At 42.7% G+C, this 19,733-nt stretch overlaps 1 protein-coding gene across 1 annotated transcript in view; it reads right to left on the bottom strand.

The window, feature by feature from the left end:
• Nucleotides 1–9,080: 9,080 nt before the first annotated feature.
• The window catches only part of banp (BTG3 associated nuclear protein), a 31,337-nt gene continuing 20,684 nt past the window's right edge, over nucleotides 9,081–19,733 (bottom strand). The window contains exons 12-13 of the mRNA XM_030096683.1: nucleotides 16,021–16,161; nucleotides 9,081–10,640 (exon numbers count right to left, since the gene is read on the bottom strand). Coding sequence (XP_029952543.1) covers nucleotides 10,524–10,640; nucleotides 16,021–16,161 — 258 coding nt within the window. The 3' untranslated portion in view covers nucleotides 9,081–10,523. The remainder of the gene's footprint in view (nucleotides 10,641–16,020; nucleotides 16,162–19,733) is intronic.

Here is a 19,733-nt window from a genome sequence, read left to right as displayed (position 1 = left end):
TTCTGCAGTAGATCTGTCAATTGATCTACTTTTGAAATGTTGTGATGGGTTCATTTGTTGTACTAAACATATTTAGCTAAACATATTGAGCATAGATATTTCATTAATGCTGTTTATGAATGAAGACAAGAATGAAACTATAGCTTTAAAACAAATGTAATAATGTTGACTGCCAGTGCAGTGTTGACTACAATGACTTGCTTAAGCAACCTTGGAAAAATTCCCGGAAGTGGGCAAAGTATGAGAGGAAGGATACCAAAGGTTTGGAAAGCGATGACAGAATTAAAGAATGAGTACAACATGCGGTTTGGGCATGATACTGAAGCTTTCTGTGAGTTGTGTTTGACACTGGGCTGGCCTGGGCTGGTTCTGAGTGGCTGTTTGGCTGGTTTTGTCTTTCTAACCTGGCAATCCCTACTAGAAACCTATTACCTTCTACAAAGTCAGGTCTCCAGTGCCAACGAATCACATTACACAAGCCAGAAAATAATTCAAAGTCATAATTCTGAGCTTCAAGTCATGGTGGCTTTCATGTTGACAACAATTTGCTAGCACAGCAACTTTCTGGCCATGATAAACCCACAATTCCACAGTTCAAAGAGGCAAACTCAACTGTGACTGAAATCACTCAATAGTCCCTATACAGGGCATTTAGCGGGGTGATTCAGTTTCATAGTTCTGGCCAAATGTGCAGTGTGCATTACTATACCTTAAACATCACATTCAGCAGCGTCCAACAATCGGATACGCACAAACATGGGTTTCAACGAATGAAATAAGAGACACAAAAAGGGAGACAAGTGCACTGAGGTAAGTATCAGTACAGAGGATAAAGGAGCATCATTGCCAAAAAGCTCTTTTCCATGTCGCCTATGAGCTCAACATTTGACCATATAGAACATAAGGAGTGGGGGGCATGAAGAAGGGAGCAAAAGCTTCCAGCTCAGAACTTTGTTTGTGCATTAATGACTTTTTGTTTTGATGCATTGTGTTCGGTTTTTCACTGTGTTCCCAAACGGTAAAAACTATTTCAGTGCCTCGGGATCAGGTTGATTTAAAACAACATAAGGTTGTTTGTTCAACTGATGAAAGAACAGTTTAAAAAAAAAGGATCACATTCGATACTAATGCAGTCTTTGATGTTTGATCACATCCATGTCATTTAGTTTAAAGCTCAATAAACACTTAAGAACGCAACACCTCTTAAAAACAATAACATCTTTGGCCTTGACAGGCAAGATTTTCACTCCCAGCAACATAAAAGCAAGTTGTACATGCCTCAGCACTTCATAAAAACGCAATAGCCAATCATTTCCATCATTCTCCCACCTATGTCTTTTTATATATTTCATTCTGCATCTATTCAAATGAAAGACTTCTCAACTTTGAAAGTTTCATAAGACGATATTTACTCACATGGGAACTGGAATGGCTGATCAGTTGTTGCAAAAGTATGTCATCTGCGCTTAACATCTGTCTTCTGTTAACCAGGCTAAGCATTACTGGTAAACACACAGGTTATTTGTGATGGTTCTTGTGTTTAGTTTTTCGAGTTTCCTTTTTGTCCAACTGTAAAACATAAAGATGTAATTTGGCCGTCCCGCTCGTCCCTATCTACTTGTATAATTCTTTCACACCAATAAAATCTGTTCTCACATATTTTGCCTTGCAGGATCCTCTTGATTCCTCCGCAGCCCACTCTTAGGTCAGAAAACGATCTTTATCTCCCCTGAACACTTGAGTCATGCGTGCTGAATCAGACCACTCCTGTTGATCGCTCCACATGTGAAAACTCATGATATCTCCGGGCTCTGTCTAGTCTGAGACGTATCCAAAGACTAAGCAAGAGGTCTCGGTGTCCTCAAGTGACTTTAGTGTGAGGTTTTCTCCCGCAGACTGGTATTAAGCAAGCCTGTGAATGACTAAGCCTGGGAGTGTGTGTGTTTGGTGTGGGGCACATCCTCCGAACCACACGAGGGTAAGTTCTGGTCTATGTTAAAACCTTAACAGGAGGTGAAGAGCTCACTTCATGAAGCCTAATAAACACTTTGAAAACACATGTCTCCCTCCCCAAAGTACATGAAAACACTGTCAATTATTGCGAGCTAGTCACACACACAAACACAAAAGCACACAACACAGACCTGCGATACTGTGGGAATCTTGAAGGGTGAAGTGTGTGAATATAACCAGAGGTGGTGGAATGCAGTGTCAGACACTGGTGTTCAGCAGCTCCAGAAACCCTGTTTTCCTGGGCTGACCTCCTGGTAGGACTGGACCAGAGGAAATCGTGCTCTAAGATATCAACCTTTTATGGCTCCAGACAAAGCCGTCAGCTACATGCCACATCTGGCATAATCATATTTTCAACCATAACAAAGATAAGAAGAGGTAAATCAAGCAGTCTCCCAGACTACTTACACTTCAGCTCAATGGAAAGCATATTTTCAAAGTCTCCTTTCAACATGTGAGAGCTTTCTGGTGTTAACAAACAAGCAGTCGTTCTCCCATGGAAGAGGACTTGGCTTCGTCTCAAACACGTTGGCCTCCTTCAGCCCCTAATGTCCCTGAAAACAAAGGACCATTCTGGTTGTGTTCAAACTCACAAAGTGTGAACAAGCACAGGCTGTGGGGCGCAGTCGTTCCCATCTCGGACTGATGTTATGAGAACAACACATGCATCTCAAAGGGAAATTATTTTCATTGCGATGCATATACACAGCGAGGTTATCGGAGCAGATTTTTCAGCAGTGACCTGCTATCCGTCCAAAATACTGCGGGTCACATGTCGTCCACATATTTCATGAAAACGGCCACAAATAGAGCATAGCATCCATTATCAGTGCTCCAGAACACTGTGTGGTACAGAAGCCTTGCGGTACAGAATCTTACAGCATGCACTGGATAAAGTGTCTTGCAGATTGTAGTGAACACAGAATGCGCTCCACAACTGATGTGATGAGATTTTCTCATAACCACATTTGATGCTAATATAATGCGTGTCAGTACGTTCCGGAAACACAGAGTTCAGTGAAGTCAGTTCAATTACTGCTAACTGGCTCTTGAAGAAGGCCTCCAAGTGATCTGAGATCTGATTTCTTGCAATTCACAAACAGCATGCGTGTCGAACACTGATGCTATTGTTCTGGCGTTATGTCTCATTTGTACGCACAAAAAAAAAAAAAAAAAACAGTAATATGTTAGCTGGAGCCTTAAAAGAAAATCATTCTCACCTCACAGAGCTGGAATGTTGTTGCACCCCCAGTCCCCACACAGCCAAGCTTCAGCTTGGGGTCCGTTTACAGGACAACGGTGTGCAGAGTCAATGGAAATTTAACTTTTCTGAAACACTGCCACTGTGAATGCGAACCGCTGCACCAGTAAATAGCTTTTCTGCATATCTACAATTAGCTATAAAATAACAACATCAGTGTCCTCCAGAGTGTCATGACTCCCAGTCCATATTCCCTGGGACTGGACTTATTATAGCAATTCTGTTTATCTTATTAACGTTTATAGCACATTGTTCTCTGCACGTATGTGTGTGGTGTCATTAAAAAAAAAACAGAAAAACAAAAGGCCCTTTACTGGGTCACCATGAAAACTACATCATTTTCAGGGTTTCCTTGCAAGGTTTTCAGGTTTGAACCCCACCGGTGAGAGGTTACCCTCAACTCTGAGGATGTGTGGACAAGATTAACAATGAATAGGGTGGGTTAAAACCAAGGGTGTGAAACTCAGCTCCTGGAGGGCCGCAGCCCTGCATGTTCTCCATGGCTCTCTGCTTCAACACACCTGAATCTCATGAAGGCTCATCGCCAGGTTCAGCAGGAGGCCTGATAACAAGCCTCATTACAATCAGCTGTGTTGAAGCAGGGAGCTGCAGCCCTCCACAGTGTTAAACCCCCGGTTCAAATGCAGAAATATCTGTCTCTTTTTGTCCTAGAGGTCCATCCCATGTCCAAACCAAGTAAATATATTGTCTAATTTCTTAATATTCAACATAAGAATAAAAAAAAATCATCCTCCCCAACTGAAGAGATTCCACATGAAGTAGAAATCAACATAGTGCAAAGATGTTGGTTTCCAAGGGGTGACCACCTGTGGTGTGAGGTTGCATGAGGTAAAAGTCTGCAAATAATTTCCTTTAACACGATGTTACACACTCCAAAACTGTAAAAACAGAACTTAGTTGGGGACTTTTTAACGAGGCTAATGATGCTTGGCATGATGCACCTGCCCCATCCTGCAGAGTTTGATGGCTGTCAGCTGAGCTACACTCGGTTTTCCCAAACAGCGTTGTTTTTTTTCTTTCTTTCTTTCTTTCTATAAAGCAACGACATTTAAGTTTTGTTGCAGTAAGCAGACCACTGAAAGGTTAATGTCGTGCATACCACGGAGAAAACAGCAGGAACCCTAAACATCTGCACGCCGCTGCAGAAGTCCTCTCTCACGTCATCACGCATTTAGTTCACACTCACGACGCTGACGTCAGGCGCGCGAACCCCCCCACGCCCACCCTTCCTCAAAAAGAAGAAGAAGAAAAAAACAAAACAATGAACTTACCCTCGTCGCTAAAATGAACCGCGTGCAGCCGCAGGTCCGAGCTGTCAGCTCTGTTTTTAGGGAAGTGGTGGATCAGGAAGCACGCTGCCGCCGCGGTCCGGATGAGTTTGCACCCCTCCTCTCTCCCACATCTGGTCCCCAAACTGCACGAGCACCTCCTCCTCCTCCCATGCAGGCAGCTCCATCCGATTCCCCTCAAGTCTGTCTTTTTTTTATCTTCTATTTTTTTTTTTTTTTTTAAATAACCATTTTATGTAAAATGATCCACTCCACAGTCAGATTAAATTGTCATCTGCATCCTTGAAGCCCCAGAAAAGAGTCTTGAGTGGATGAACGTGTGGATCCAACCCAGACCGATGCTCCCAGCTGACACATTTACCCAACAATAGGAAAGACTGTGGTCAGCGGAGGCTTATAATATCATAAACCAATGAAAGGAGGCCAAGAACAATTATACCAGTGTGAGAGGATGACAGAGCTTAAACCACATTGGATTTCCTGATCAATCACATTAAAGACGGCTTCTCCACACAGTGGGGTCTTCCTTCAGGAGCTTAGGTGGAGGGGTGGTCTGGAAAAGTGAAGAATGGGACAAATTCAAGTAGCTACCTTCAGTGTAAGATATTTTCTTTACCACTGTCTTTTTCTACATCCTGGAGGATGGGTGCGTGTCATTATTCAGCATGTACAGCAGCGAGCTCGGGCCCCGTGAGGTTTAATCTCAACATGTCCCTGGAAGTTTCAAGTTCCTTTAGATGCTGAGATCCATAAGCAATAAAAAAAATAACACAACTTTTATTTGAAATATCTATTACCTGCTGTTAGACTGATGGTTTTTGAAGCATATTTTATGATTTTGAACAGTCTCTGTTACACCTACAATAACATTCAGCAATAACAGAATACACTAAATCTAACAAGCATGGATAAAATACTGCAGCACGCATTTGACATCAGATCCAATTCAGAGTTGGAAAAAGTGTTAGAGTTTCACCATGCAGACAAATCACGCCCCACAGATGTGACCTTTAGAAACATGAATGCCACAGCCATAGTAGTAAAATTACACCAGTAGTACCGTAGTTAGTGTTTAGATTGTGTTATTTCCCCTATTTTCAGTATTTTCCATCAAATACTCAGACAGTGATGCTCCACCATCGTATAATTTGTCCCACCACAATTTCCTAATGAAGCTAAGGTCTCTTCAAGCTTCTTATGAGAAGATAAACACTGTTGTGTTATTTCCCATTACTTCAGTGAAGCGTCGTCCAGTTCCAGTAAGTGCACCAGATTGTATCCGACTTTTATTCAACATACTTGAGCGAATTTCACCATAGTCTCACAAAATCCTGCTGGAAACCCTCATATTGTCATTTATACTCCTATAAAAACAAATTTATCTATGTGTCCTGGAAAAAAAATCACTTGAAGCAGGTGATTCAGTACAATCACAGAAACAATCCGCTTGCAACATATGATTTATGTCAACAAAAAATATAAATCATGGACTTTAGTGTACTATAGAGAGATGCATGCAGATTTATGGCAATCTTTCTTGTGTTTCCATGAAAGGAAATATAACTACTGTACATATCTTCATAACAAACCACCATTCTTAGAACATCTGTTGATGACATTCCAGAGTAGCTCTTTACTACTTTTAAACTTTTCAGATTAAGATGATTATTAAGATGAATTGAACTGAATTATTATTATTATTATCATCCATGCCTGTGCCATCAGAAAAATGCTTGAAGAGCCTGAACTCGAGGCGGTCCTGAACAGCAGTGTTTCGGGGTGAGAGAGTTCACGGGAGAGCCCCAGGCTTCGCTTTCTGAAGTTGCCAAAATTGGAAAATACATCACCATAGTAAGACACTTTCTGGAAGCTAGAGAAGACCTGGGAATCACCCCTTGCATTTTGCTTCACTGTAACATTGCTTTTAGATCAGATAACCTCCACATCTCCTTATTAGGGGGGATTTGAAAGAAAAAAATTTTTTTTTGGGGGGGGGGGAAATGGAACCACAGCAAAGATATTGAGTACTATTAACTGATACTCATTATAAGTCGCAAGCCACTGTAAAAAAAAAAAAAAGTATCTATTTCTCACAGCATTTTAGAATCCAAAATGGAGGAGTTGTTTCTGTTTTACTGTTGCCTGTAGTTACAATTTTTGTGCTTTCAGCAGCTTAACATCACATAGAGTCCCTGCCATTTAATAATGTCATAATGAAGAGCTGTCTTCAATTTTGTGTCTGATTTTGTAATGCAGCCAAACACACACACACACACACACACGCCCTAAAATCCCAAGATTATGTTGTGCAGAGACAAATTCTTCATAGTAGCATGCAGCAGAAGACCAAAAAAATCCTGAGATACATCCAATGGCGGTGTTTACACACTCCGCTCCATGACCCCTCGGAATAGAAAATAGTGAGCGTGTGATCTACTGTGACACTGCTGCGCTGGTGAAATCCGTTCATTTGACCTTAAACTGATAAATATTGGCTGTTGGTAGCTTTGTTTCCCCAAGATCAACAATTGCTGATTTATGATTCTGGAGAGACGTCTGTTTGGACGTTTTCGCTCAAACAAATGTGCTCTCTGGTCCTCACACATCCTGAGGTGACTCCTCCAGGCCAGTTAAAAGTTTGAGCGAGCGGAGTGGTGCAGACGAGCGGCAGAGGATGTAATGGATGCCAGCGGAGCTCCTCGCCGCCGCGGGGAGAAGTCAGACGCATAGAGATGCACCGCCTGCTTCCAAACAATCTCATCTCTCCATCCATCATTCATCGCTGCTTTCAGCAGGTTATCTCGGAGGCCCGTTGCTATGCCAGCTCCTGGATGGAGCCCAGACTCGTAAAAAGTGAGGAGCAGGAACTCTTGCTTCCAAGTCTCAGATTTAATAAAGACAAACTTTCAAACTCAATAACACCGAGGGATGGATCCACCAGATTCTCCCAGGAAAGTTTACCACAGATCAGTGTGTAATTTCACCGAGGAGTGAAAGGATTTTAACACGGCCTCCGCAGGAGAAAAAAGAAAACATGAGTGGGAGTGGACGAGTGGGAGAAGGGGGAATACGTGGGAGAGGCAGGGAGAGAGGCAGACGGGATGAAAAGGCGGTGGAGAGAGGGGTCAGAGACAGCAACAACAGGCCGGAGAGAGACGCGAGGAAGGAGCCAAGACCACGAATGTTGTTCTATCAAGTTCACTTTGTCGCCTGGTGCAGATCCCCACTCCAAAGTACACCATTACATCACACTGAGCATGGGAAACCAAGCCGGACTGACACGCAGCCTCAGAGCGGCTGGCTTATCTCGTTTCTCTCTGTCCACAAAGATATTTATCATTGGTGGGGCATCATGCTGAGTTCACAAGACGCTTCATTTTAACCTGCAGTGCACTTTTGGTGCACCAAAATGAAAAACTGATTGGTCTGCATTATCTAGGAGACCGGGTTAGCAGGCAGCAGAGCATTTGCAACTGTGAAAAGTAAGAAAAAACTTTTAAAAAACAAGAAGAAATCAGGCTCAGAGGTCGCGGCTTACCTGAGGAGACATGATCCATTGTGGCGAGAAATGATCTCAGGAAAACAAATGGAAGAACCCAAAAATAGAAGCAGAAGCACTGCGGTTTGTAGAGGTGCCAGTCAAAATATTCGCTCAGCATGAATGGTGAAGTTCTACAAATATGTTGCTGGTTTATTGGATAGCAGAGTACGCTTGCTGGACTCTGGGGTTCTTTTTTTATTTGAAACTTGTGGAATAATCTGGCACTTGGCGTACACAAACCCTGGTGCAGTTGCTCTTACAACACACAACGTACTAGAATATGACTATCGGTGCACAGAGGCGGTCCCCTAACTCACACTCACCCAGGTTAACCTCCTGACAGGATGTTCAAGATGATATCATTTCCAGGCCTCAACAGGAACGTCACGGAAATGCAGGTGTTAAAGTCCTGGTCGGTAAATCAACCAGTCTGTAACAGCCACAACTGTGGAATTATTTATTTCATGTGTTTTGTGTGTGTGTGTGTGTGTGTGTAAGGCAGATGTACACGAATGCTGGTGGGTTCAGCAGGGATGGCAAAGAATGTAAACAATAAAAACGTTTCACTTCATACTGTTATTTTTAACCTTTGAATGAGTAAACATATTTTTTGTGAATAAATGATAACTCTGCAATCAAGCTTAATCAAATTATAGCCCAATTTCCCACAAAGAAGTTGCAGGTAGACAAAATGAGTGGCTGTAGCTTTCAGAAATGGATCAGTCAAAATGACTTGCAAGGAAAAAAGTTAAGTGTTGAGGCCCAGTTATTTATATATATTTCAGTTTGTCCAGCGAACACACTTCAGAGAAAAAGTGTGTACTCCAGCTTTAATCGGCACATCCAGAAGTGGTGCTGCAGAGGGAGTAAGTTCACCAAGCGGAAGGTACAATTCTGTTTCCAGATGAGTAATCCAGTTACCAGATATCTGACACCAAGCAGGAAGAGGGACAATAAACTAATTTAATGCTTGCTAAAATATTCCAATAATAATAATTTGGACATCGATTACACAAAGGTCAATAGATAAATAAACAAGCTCATGAAAGAAATTAAACACCAGAAAAAAACTCATTTTTAATTTCCTGGGGTCTTCAAAGAAATAAAGTTTGACAGTTGTTACAAAAAGAAGTTTTTCTTTTTTTTAAGACATGCAACTGCACTTCAACTCAAATAGCAACAACATGGTACTTACAGTTTAAACAAGATCATTTATGATACAGTAGCTGAACTGTATGGTTCTTCAAATTCAAATTAAATTTTGCATCGTAACAATTTTGTTAATGTGAAAGAAAACCTCAAACCAACACTAATTTGTAGCAAATGAAACTGAAGCTGTGGACGAAAACAGCCGCTTTATGGCCACATATGACAGAAATGAAGAGTAAATATACACAAAGAAACCCAAATAAAAGCAGCATTTCATGGTAACCACAGACATGTTTTATTCATATGAATCTATCTGAGACAAAACTGGGGGAAATAAACAACTTCGGGGCTCCTCTGGCAGAATACAAGACACTCGTACAGCCGTCCACTGGCACCATCTCTTCAATTTTATGGTCTTCTACCTCTAAAATGAAAGCTTCCCGCAGATTTTAGCATGTTACAATTAAATAAATCAAAACAAAACAAACAAACAAAGGCTGTGCGACTGAAACAATATGGAAACAAGCTCAGCAGAGTAAAGCGAGACGAGACCCACAGCTGGGAGACATAGCTGTAACTCATAATTGAATCGCGGCGAGTAACACAATTCAGCTTAATCAGGTCTGTGAGGAACTGAACTAATTCTGCTGCCCACTGCAGCCCACAGTGACACGAAATGATGGGAACGGGAGCACAGTGCTAGTTATCTGAGGGGCTTCTGCAAACTCTCACAGGGGGTTTCTGGGTTTTAGAGGCAGTTTGAGTCCAAATAACTCCGCTATTTTTCAAAAGCTGATGTAAACAAACGTTCTGTGCCGATGAAGTGGCAGAGTGACGGTCTGCATAAGCAGCAAACCCTGCCCCCCCCCCGCCCTGGACAGACAGTAATCCCAGTGTGTATGCTGCGGCGGGCCAGGTCCTTCTGCTGAGGAAAACACCAGAAGGACCACAGTTGATTTTGGAGCGACGTGGGCTTTTCAAGTTCCCTGTGAACGTTTCCACACTGCAACATCTGGTTGGCAATGAATTGAAGAGTTTGCTAGAGCAAACAGGAAAAAAAGAAAAAGAAAAAGAAAAAAAAACTTCTTCCATCTGTTTCATCAGTGACCTTCAGTGTTTGGGATAAGACTTTGTAACTTGATTGCTTGTCAGACTGCAGTATTGGTTGACCTCGGGTGTTCCTCGGAGACCCGTCTGACCGTGTCGGAGGGCAGAGTTCTGGTCTGTGCCGGCCGGACCGGATGAGCTCTCAGGTGGCCACAGAGGTTACGATCTGGACAACCTCGCCATTTTCACTGTGGATGGCGCCTTGGATGGCCTCCTTCACCTCCATGTCGGCATGCAGGGCTGGCGTCAACTCGGCAGCCTGAAACACAGGCGAGAGGTGGAGTGGAGGGGGGGGTTGGGGGTTTGATGAATGGGAGGACAAGGAAACATGGAACACATTAAAACATTTGTTAAGGATTCAGCACATCTGCTCGAGCTGGAGGACTTTTTAATGTTACCAGTGCTGAAAGGACAGAGGGATGGCTCTGCAGTGGTTATCTTTCCTCACAGTCAATGGCTTTTTGGCTCAAATCCTCTCTGTTTCGAATTTGCATGTTTTCATGTGTTCATTCGAAGAGTGTGATAATGATAAATCTTAAGTGTTTGCGGGTCTGTCTCTGTTAGCCACGTGACGACCAGCTCCAGCTCCCAGCAATGCTGAATTGGGTAGAAATAACAGATGAATGAACGGTTGTGGGAGCGTCACGAGTTCAACGGAAAGGCAGAGACGCAACAGAAAATTTTCAAAAATGAAAGAAAAAACAAAACTCTAAGATTCTGATTTGATATACCGGCACTGTTGGATGTATGGATGGTCCATCAAGCTCAGGACAAAAAACATGGTTCAATATTAAAGTCTTGCAACAAAAAAAAAGAAAGAAAGAAAGAAATGTGCTTCTGTGTAAAAAAGTAGCTAAACTCTACAGATATGCCTACACTGTCACCCTGTTTATGTTCTCCGGGCTGTGGCCTGCAGCACAGGATCAGCAGCTCTGAGTGAAAGTGGAAAATCTAGAAAACAAATCATGCAAGATGTCTTTCATTTACAATGTTTGGAAATTTCTGGACAAAGTGGCTCGTCTCTCCAGTGGCTCTCCAGTCAGGCAACTCCCTCCTGTCTGAGAGACTGAATGACCCGACTGCCCAGACTTAATGTGGCCGGGCGATCCAAGTGAAGGGAGAATTTATCGGATGCAACAATCCAACAGCTTTTAGCTTTGGAGAGCTGCAGCGCCAGCCAAAGTTCAAAACACTATAAACTTTAACGGGGGTGACTTTTGTGGTCTCGTTGCTTCAACGCTGTCAACATTCAATAACTTTGCGCTTGAGTTTTATGTTTCACTTGTTTTGAAGCATCTTTAACTGCCTGTGTGCCTTTTCAGACCTGCAGTCTTCGAAACAGGAGCTCCTGAAGATTTTCTAATCGAAACCTCATGTATGATCAGGAGGTCACTGGAAAAAAATATATATCAATAACTGTGTCTTAATGTTTGATTCAGTCTATCCTGATAACAATTGGAAAAGTATAAGAAAAAAAATTACATAAAAATCCGAATAGAAGCTCTTGCTGGCCTTCAATGTGACGTTGAAGTGCTACAAACTATATCAAGACTGGGTGAAGGTATTTTTTGTGGGAAAATTCATCAGATCACAATCTTCTACAGATAAAATTATCAATAATCGTTTTGTAGCCGAAATATTTCTGTAGGTATGCAGAGGTTTCTCTAAAACATGAATATATCTGGCTCCAGATTAGTGTCACTGTGAAGGAAAGACCACAGAAGATGAACTTGGTAAGAAGGAGCATGGGAACGACAAAACAGATCAGTGAAGAAAGAGCTGATGACAGGACTCGGAGAAGAGGCCGGGCGGCAGGTGGAGGGGAACTGGAAGAGAGACGGGCGGCTCGCTTTCGAACGCTGCACGGCGGATGTCGGACAGAGCGAGGTATTGTGTGGGTAAAAAGCCCCTGTAAAGATGAGAGGTCCATGACTCAGTCCGGGATGATGACCATGAAGAGTGACTCACTCCTTCCTCAAAAGCACGCCAAAGGTTCTCTCAAGCACACCTGCAGCATTTAATCCTCCCTCCAGCCCAGCATGCTGTCACTGGACAGCGGCGTCGACTGGAGCACAGCTGCGCCGTAGCGCCGCGCACAACGCAGAAACACAAGAGCCTGACACGCTGCGAGAACGGGTGGCGGTGGGGGCCAAGTAAAACTCATCCGAGTCCACGTTGTGTGCTGAGAAATGGAACACTGGGACATGTCAGGCTGACAAAGCACGGATCCTGCTCTTGGAAATAGTGATGGATAATGGAGCGGGCTACTTTAAAATTGTATATAAAAGCAAGTGTTCTGCTTCTTTTTAAACAATATTTGGAAGCCGTGTCCTGGCTGCCGCTCTTCTGCACTCCGGGCTTTCTGGTCGAGGTTGCGATCAATCACGCCGTGTTAAAAATTTAGCCAGAGATTATCGCTAGCTCGCAGAAATGTCCCTTGGAAGGCAAAATATGCCCCCTTTGCTTCATCTGTAATGGAAGCGATTATATCAAAAAAAGAAGGAAAATGAGGAGATAAACAAACACAAAAGCCCCACTCATTTTTCAACAGGTTGTATAAATGCTACCACATGCCTGGAAACAGATGAAAGTGGGGTTCTTGATTTAACACTTTAGGAAAGAGAGCAGCGGTAACCTTTCTCTGAACTTTGAACTTGGAAGTCAACTGTGTTCACACTCGAGGACATCAAAACCCAACTGCGATAATAACACACTCTGTACCAGCCAGGCCGTATTTAGCTTTTAAACAGGACAGCGTTACACTACGCGTTACCGTCGTGCCCTCCCATTCTGGATTTTCCAAAAGAGTGTCTCTTTTTTCTGGAGAGGTCCATTTTTCTCAATCAATAGACAGCTCAAAGTTGTCGAGTGATTCTGTTCCGTCTCTGAGCACACCCACATGCCCTCGGTGAACTCTGGCTTCACTGAGCAGCAGCCCGATGACTGATCGGACCGGTGTCGGCTTTGTTGAATTCTGGGGAGAACTGTGTACAATCCAACATTAAGAAGAAATTAGGTCTTTTTAGACCTAAAAGTTCATTCAAACAAATCAGTCGTGTAAACAAACAGTATGATTGCGCACTGCGCCGAGCAACATGCTGCGCAGATCTGAAAGTACAGTACACAGGGCAGCAATCATAGTGTGTTCTCAAGAGTATACAAACAAATGCTAGGTCAAGGTCATCAATGTGCATATGAGGCCCTCTGAGAAACTTAATCAATAAAAGATGTTATTACTACCTCCATTCTCAAACGGAAAAGGAAAGGAACCGATTTCCTAGACAACTACGGACAACAAAACGACAACAAGGGAGAATCACAGGCAGTTTTAACATGGAAATTCCAAAAACCTGCTGGATGGCTGGTCAGCACATTTGCGCTCTGCATGCCTAACAGGGAAGTGAATGTGATCAGTCACACTGCGGAGTCTGCGAGAAGATTTACATCAGGAGAGGGACCGCAATCCGCACAACCCTAAATCATATGAACTTCTCCCTGTTTATATCATACCAACACAACAAAAAGGGAGAACTTGAATCGGAATTAGAGGGCGCCCGTTTTAGCGAGGGACTTCAGGGTAATAAGCAGTGAGGAGAAATTGTAATATTCGACATATTTGAAGCAAACGAAAGCAGAAAGAACAATGGAGAAGTGCTGTTCTTTTATAATTGTGGCGGAGTTAGCGGGACCACTTCAAAGGCTGCTGTGCCGTGTGCCTGCGCACCAGCCCTTTTCCACATGTGGCTGTTTGCTCAACAAGCTCAACCATCATGGGATTTTAGGCAAATATAGTAACTACTACTCTTCTCCTCCTAACACTCCATCCACTCCACTTCATTATTTTTAATTACTGTTTGTTCAAATATCTGCTATAATGACTAACACCTGAGTGTACTTTATTTAAGCAATAGGATGACAAAAGGGAAAAGCTGGCTCCTTGTATCTGCTAGTACTCTAGCGAAATTACAGAAATTATACTCATATTTCTTTTTCAACATTACAGCAATTATGAATGAAATATCCATTCATCTGCCTCGTACTCCCACTTCATTGAACAAGGGTTGCACGACAATGAAGCCTATACAAAGCTACACAGGGAAAAAGACAGTTGCACCAGTAGTTGGTGTTTTGTTTGTTTTTGTTGTTGTTGTTGTTGTTGTTGTTGTTATGCAATCAGATGCAAATGCTTGCACAGAGAACAGCGCTGCATGAAGATTCTAATACCTTTAAACTTTTTTTGTTGTACAGGTCCTGCTGTATGTGGCACACGTAATAAATGCGTCTGGTGTGGTAAATCAGAATCAGAATCATTTTTATTGGCCCAGCACAGTTGCCCATACCAGGAATATGATGCGGCGGAGAGACACACTAAATGCACGCTTTCCTGGAAAAGCACCATTAAATTCCAAAAACCAAGCAGCACGGACACTGTGGAAGCCTCCATTGTTACTGTTGGTAATCGAGACGAACATGTGTAGAAAAACTATTGACTGCCACCGAAGTGTGTGTGTGCGTGTGTGTGTGTGTGTGTAAGTGTTTTCCCTGTTGAGATGTCTTTCAAAGACTCCCAACGCCCTTGTTTTCTAAACTTGTTTACTGACCAGTAATAAACATGGAGAAACACTGCAGCGCAGCGTACTTTACGATGGAGGTCAAAACAATTATTCTTTGAAAATATGAAGAATTCAAACATCGACCTGGTCAAAACCAACACTGCTGTCACAGAAAAGTCAGAGAGCAATGCTTTCAGAAAATTGCAGACTCTGTCGATGCGTTAATTATACAATATCAATTCATCAGTTAATATAAAATGATCACTTTACTTCACTGTCCTCTGTGCTGTACATACTTTCTATTGATCTGTTCTAAAAGACACGGCATGTACAGAATTCATTAAGCATCACAGAACTGAGAGGAAAAACAGGCACGTATTTACTATAGTTTAAAAAAAATATGATCTCTGTTTTCATATTGAAGTAGTTAGACATTAAATGAAGCCAAACTACTGGGAAAGACCTTTTTTCCATTTGACCTTTTGAAAAATACATAAAAGTCTATCAAAGGCCTTACCAAAAACAAAACAGTTGCAATTTTATGGTTGTACACAATGTGAAGAAAGGCCAGACAGGCAATATGAGGTGAGTAGCTGTCGTGGCATGTTTAACACTTGGATAGGGATGAAAACACCCTTTGCTGAGTCACCGGTACATGCAATTACCATTTGAAGTGGAAAAATGACCACTGATTAAATAAAGTTGAAGCTAGAAGACTGTTAGTCATTTCAAGCAATAGCCACAAGCTGTGAGACTGCAAGCCAAACCAGATCCAGGTTAGGTTTAGTGTCTGTTCCTCAGAACTTGAGGTAACATGAAAAGTTGTTTGCATGATGTGACAAAGTTGGTTTGATTAGCTGTAAAAATCTGTAATTCTGGACGGCATCAACAGCTGATGTGGCAGACGAGCTTTTGGAACAAGTGGCAGGATCACTATTCTTTAAGGAGGAGAGGTGGGAAGCACAGCTATTTTCATAGGTAATGTATTTTTAAGCACTCGACATGTTAACCAGTGACACAGAATCTGCGTACATGCATCAAACAGGCCAGAATGTGGCTATGCAGCAGGCTGTGTGTTGGTTTTACCTGTACGGCAGCCGTGGGATCTGCGACCGGAGCCAGATGGACGTACTGCACTTGGATGTCAGGGGGGAGCGGCGAGCCCTCGACTGCCGTGGCCGCTCCGTCAGCCGACGCCACTGCTATCAACTGAGCTCCGCGCAGCACCTGCGACAGACAGAAGAAGAGGAAGACAGAAAAACAGTCAATGATAGGCGATGTTTTCAGTTTGAACCCTGGGACTGAGAGGAACTTTATGGACCACTCAGTTCAATTAAGTGCTACATTCCTGGAGTCCACAACGTGATGTGCTCATAAACATTTGTTCGAATTTCAGCCCAACTCATTTAAGCCACATTTAGAGGGAGAAATAAAGGAAATTGGCATTAAATGGCTGGTTTGATGTCACAGGGGAGATCTTAATACCCCACAATGTTAAAAATCTGTCAGGCAACATTTGAGCTCTGTGGTTTGAGGCTTAAATTACAGAGTGGCACGTGAGTGTTTATGGGTATTCTTATACTTTGATGAGGCTGTTCCTATAGATAGCCACCATAAACAACAGACAATGTGAACACACACTTTTGTAAAATCTCAGGCACTCGCACGCTTCAAACCCTGATGTTAATTTGGCCGGCGTACCTTTCATCTGACAGCAGCCATATAAATTAAAATACAATCGTCCTGTCAACACAAACACTCAGGGAGATAGATAGGGGGAAACATTTGTGCAGCTTTGTGTTTGTGCATGCTCATTGACATCAGACAGCTCACTGACCACACTCCCATCACTCAGTGTTACTTTACAACAGCAAGTTTGTTCGAGTGATGTGCTCCTGCATGAGATGAGAGCGTATCCTGATTGACATGTGTTCCTGTTTTGTGGCCTTTGCCTGAACACAGACCTTCTGTCATGTCTCCTGTCTCGCAGCTCTAAATAATTGTTGTTAGGTAAGGCCTCTGTCTCAGTCTTATTCTGCCTGCTCGTGGCGCTACGGCCAGCCACGACATGCTTAACACACAGTAAAAATTCAAGGGCAAACATGCAAGCCAGGAGAGGAACTCAAACCTCATAAACCTCGGTTGCAGATGATGTTTGTTGCCCCCTAACTAATCGAATGCCAGAGTCCCACACTGCCTCTCAAACCTCAGTTCAACCAAAGCTTTGAAGTTGTTAGAGCTGGTGATGGGCTTTAACCCCCCCCCCCCCACTCCACTGGCATGCCCGCTGGGAAGACACTTTGCCAATTTTACCGCAAAATCCGCTGGCTCATCACCATAAAGTGCCAGACCTGACGAGCCCGATGGAAGCCATTAGTGTAAGAAGTCTGTGTGACTCACACAATCACACAAACAGGCCTCTTAAAGAGCAGACATGGACTGAAGCTTAGTGGGTTACGGTCTTAATATAGAAGGAGACTGTCAGAGCTCGGTCAAATGAATCACAGTTTGGTGACCCATAAAACATTCCTCATCGTTTACAGCATGAGTCTGGAGGGTTAGCATAAACACCGATCAGATGGTTAATTTACGCTGATCTGCTTTCTTGCCAGGAGTTAAAAGAGGATATCAATAGCAGTCTCATGTCGGTGCTGCTAATACAAGCTGGTACCAGCATTTATAAATAAATAAAAGCAGAGCTGAGGCTGTTCTCAATTTCTACGCCAAGCCATTTTTCTCCTTCCTCTTCTTGTACGTATACATGGCAGATATAAAGGCAGATATAAATTGTGGCATCGCACAGTTGCCAATAAATTTTGTAACTATATTTCCCTTTAATGTTTGACATTTACACACATTTTGTTGTGCTGAATGAAACAACTCATTGAGAACAGTGAGAACACAAACGTGCAGCTGTTCCAATGTATGTTCATGACAGACATCTGTAGAAATACATCTTATCTCCTTTCTGTCACACCGGTCCATTAAAAATCCAAGCGGGACCTCAGCCAAAATGCCTCCCTGCATGTGAAAGAACGTATGGGCGGTTGTGTACTTTTGCATGTAAACGCATGGTGAAGTGTCGATACTGTGCAACTGGTGTATCTAAGTGCACAATTACCGGGATTTAAGGGATGCTATGGTTGACATTTGAGATTGTAAACACTTGTCTCAGTCAATTAGAGTCTCCACCTCCATTTGAGAGTAGTTTGCATTCTCAGCTGTGAGGAGCAGCACACAGAGGCTCACTAAAGCATTTACAGAGTTGGAACAGTGTGTGAGATCTCTTCAATGATTACAGAACTTCTCGGCTCGACATCCTGTCCCACGACTTCATTTTTTCTTTTTTCTTTTTTTTTTTTTTGTCAGAACAACTCGCCTACATGATTTGGGTGTAAGCCTGTCATGCTTGGCTTTAATATCAGCCAGTCAGTGGAAAGCAAATCACGAAACACACACCCAGGAAATGTACATTTAGAACATGGAAGAGGTTGAGCACTCAGAAGACTGACAGTCTTAGCGTCATGAGTGATGAGTGTAAAAGCACAATGCAGCTGTTCAGATGAGCTGGACTTAAATCATTTTAATGTTGTAGTGGAAAATAAACGAACCAAAATGTGATTACTTGCACTTTCAGAGCCAAGTGTGAATGCATGCAGGTGTGTTGCTGTTCAGGAAACGAAAATGATCTTCTGTGAGAATTTACATACTTGTTACGCCATTCATACGTCTAGACTTGCAACTCAATGCCCCGTGTAAGATAGAGCCTATAGATTGTAAGAGGAAACAGATGCAACATGTGACAGGCTGAAGAGTGTTTAAGGAAGTCTGTGGAGCACATAAGTCTCCTGATAATGGGTGAACTTTAAGTCTTCAGCAAAGAATGTAGAATGTTTGCTTACGTTTTGCTTTAATATGCAAGTTTTGATTTAGTGGGCTTGTCAGAAACAATCGGTTATAATCATATTTTAAAGACATGAGTTACTGTTGACCTAATGATTTTTGGAATTGGGACTTTTTGAATATTCAGCGCCGGCATGATGGCCACCCGCACACTCAAGGCCACAGAGCAGATGAGACGAGCAGGAGGAAAGAGCTATCGCACGACGCTCGAAACAAGAGGACTGAATAATCGAGCACAACCCAGAGCTGCTGTGGCCTCGAGAAAAAAGGAAAAGAGAACAATAAATCTTTTGCTGATGCCGTAATGCCTTCAGTAATGGGTACAGGACACTAAAGAAATCCGGCAATGGGAGAGCAAAAACACAAGAAAACAACAGCAACTTAATGCAGAAAATATCCAAATTTCCCCAAACTAAAAGGAAAACAACTGCATAAACAAGGATGTTTACCAAGTCGTCATCGCTGCTTGTTGTGGAACTATTAAAATTTAGTCTTCATCCTTTCACATCTCGTAAAATTTTGTGAAACCCAAATAACGAGTGCTTTGAGAAAAAAACGCTGAGAAATTAAACAGTGCCTCTGAACTGCCATCTATTCTTAGTCAGAGTCGGATTTAGAAAACCAGCTTCCAGAGTGCACTGAGTTGGTGCAACATGGTATCAATTTCCAGAATTACAGGAGGTCTTGGTTAAACTCAGCTGTGCATCGGATGATGCTGAGTCACCCAATAGTGTGTGCGTGTGTCTTCGTGTCTGTACGTTTCTAAAGCACGGTGAAAACCGACAACTACAAGAGCCTCCATTTAAAATAAAAACCTCACACGGGTTTTCTGACTACAAGACAACAAGAAAGAAAGAAAGACAGCACACAGATCTGGTTCCTATCATTCCCGAATG

The sequence above is a fragment of the Salarias fasciatus genome, chromosome 7 (assembly GCF_902148845.1).
Source record: "Salarias fasciatus chromosome 7, fSalaFa1.1, whole genome shotgun sequence".
NCBI lineage: Eukaryota > Metazoa > Chordata > Actinopteri > Blenniiformes > Blenniidae > Salarias > Salarias fasciatus.
Note: the sequence above shows the minus strand (reverse complement) of the source record. Positions and strands in the feature narration are given on the sequence as shown.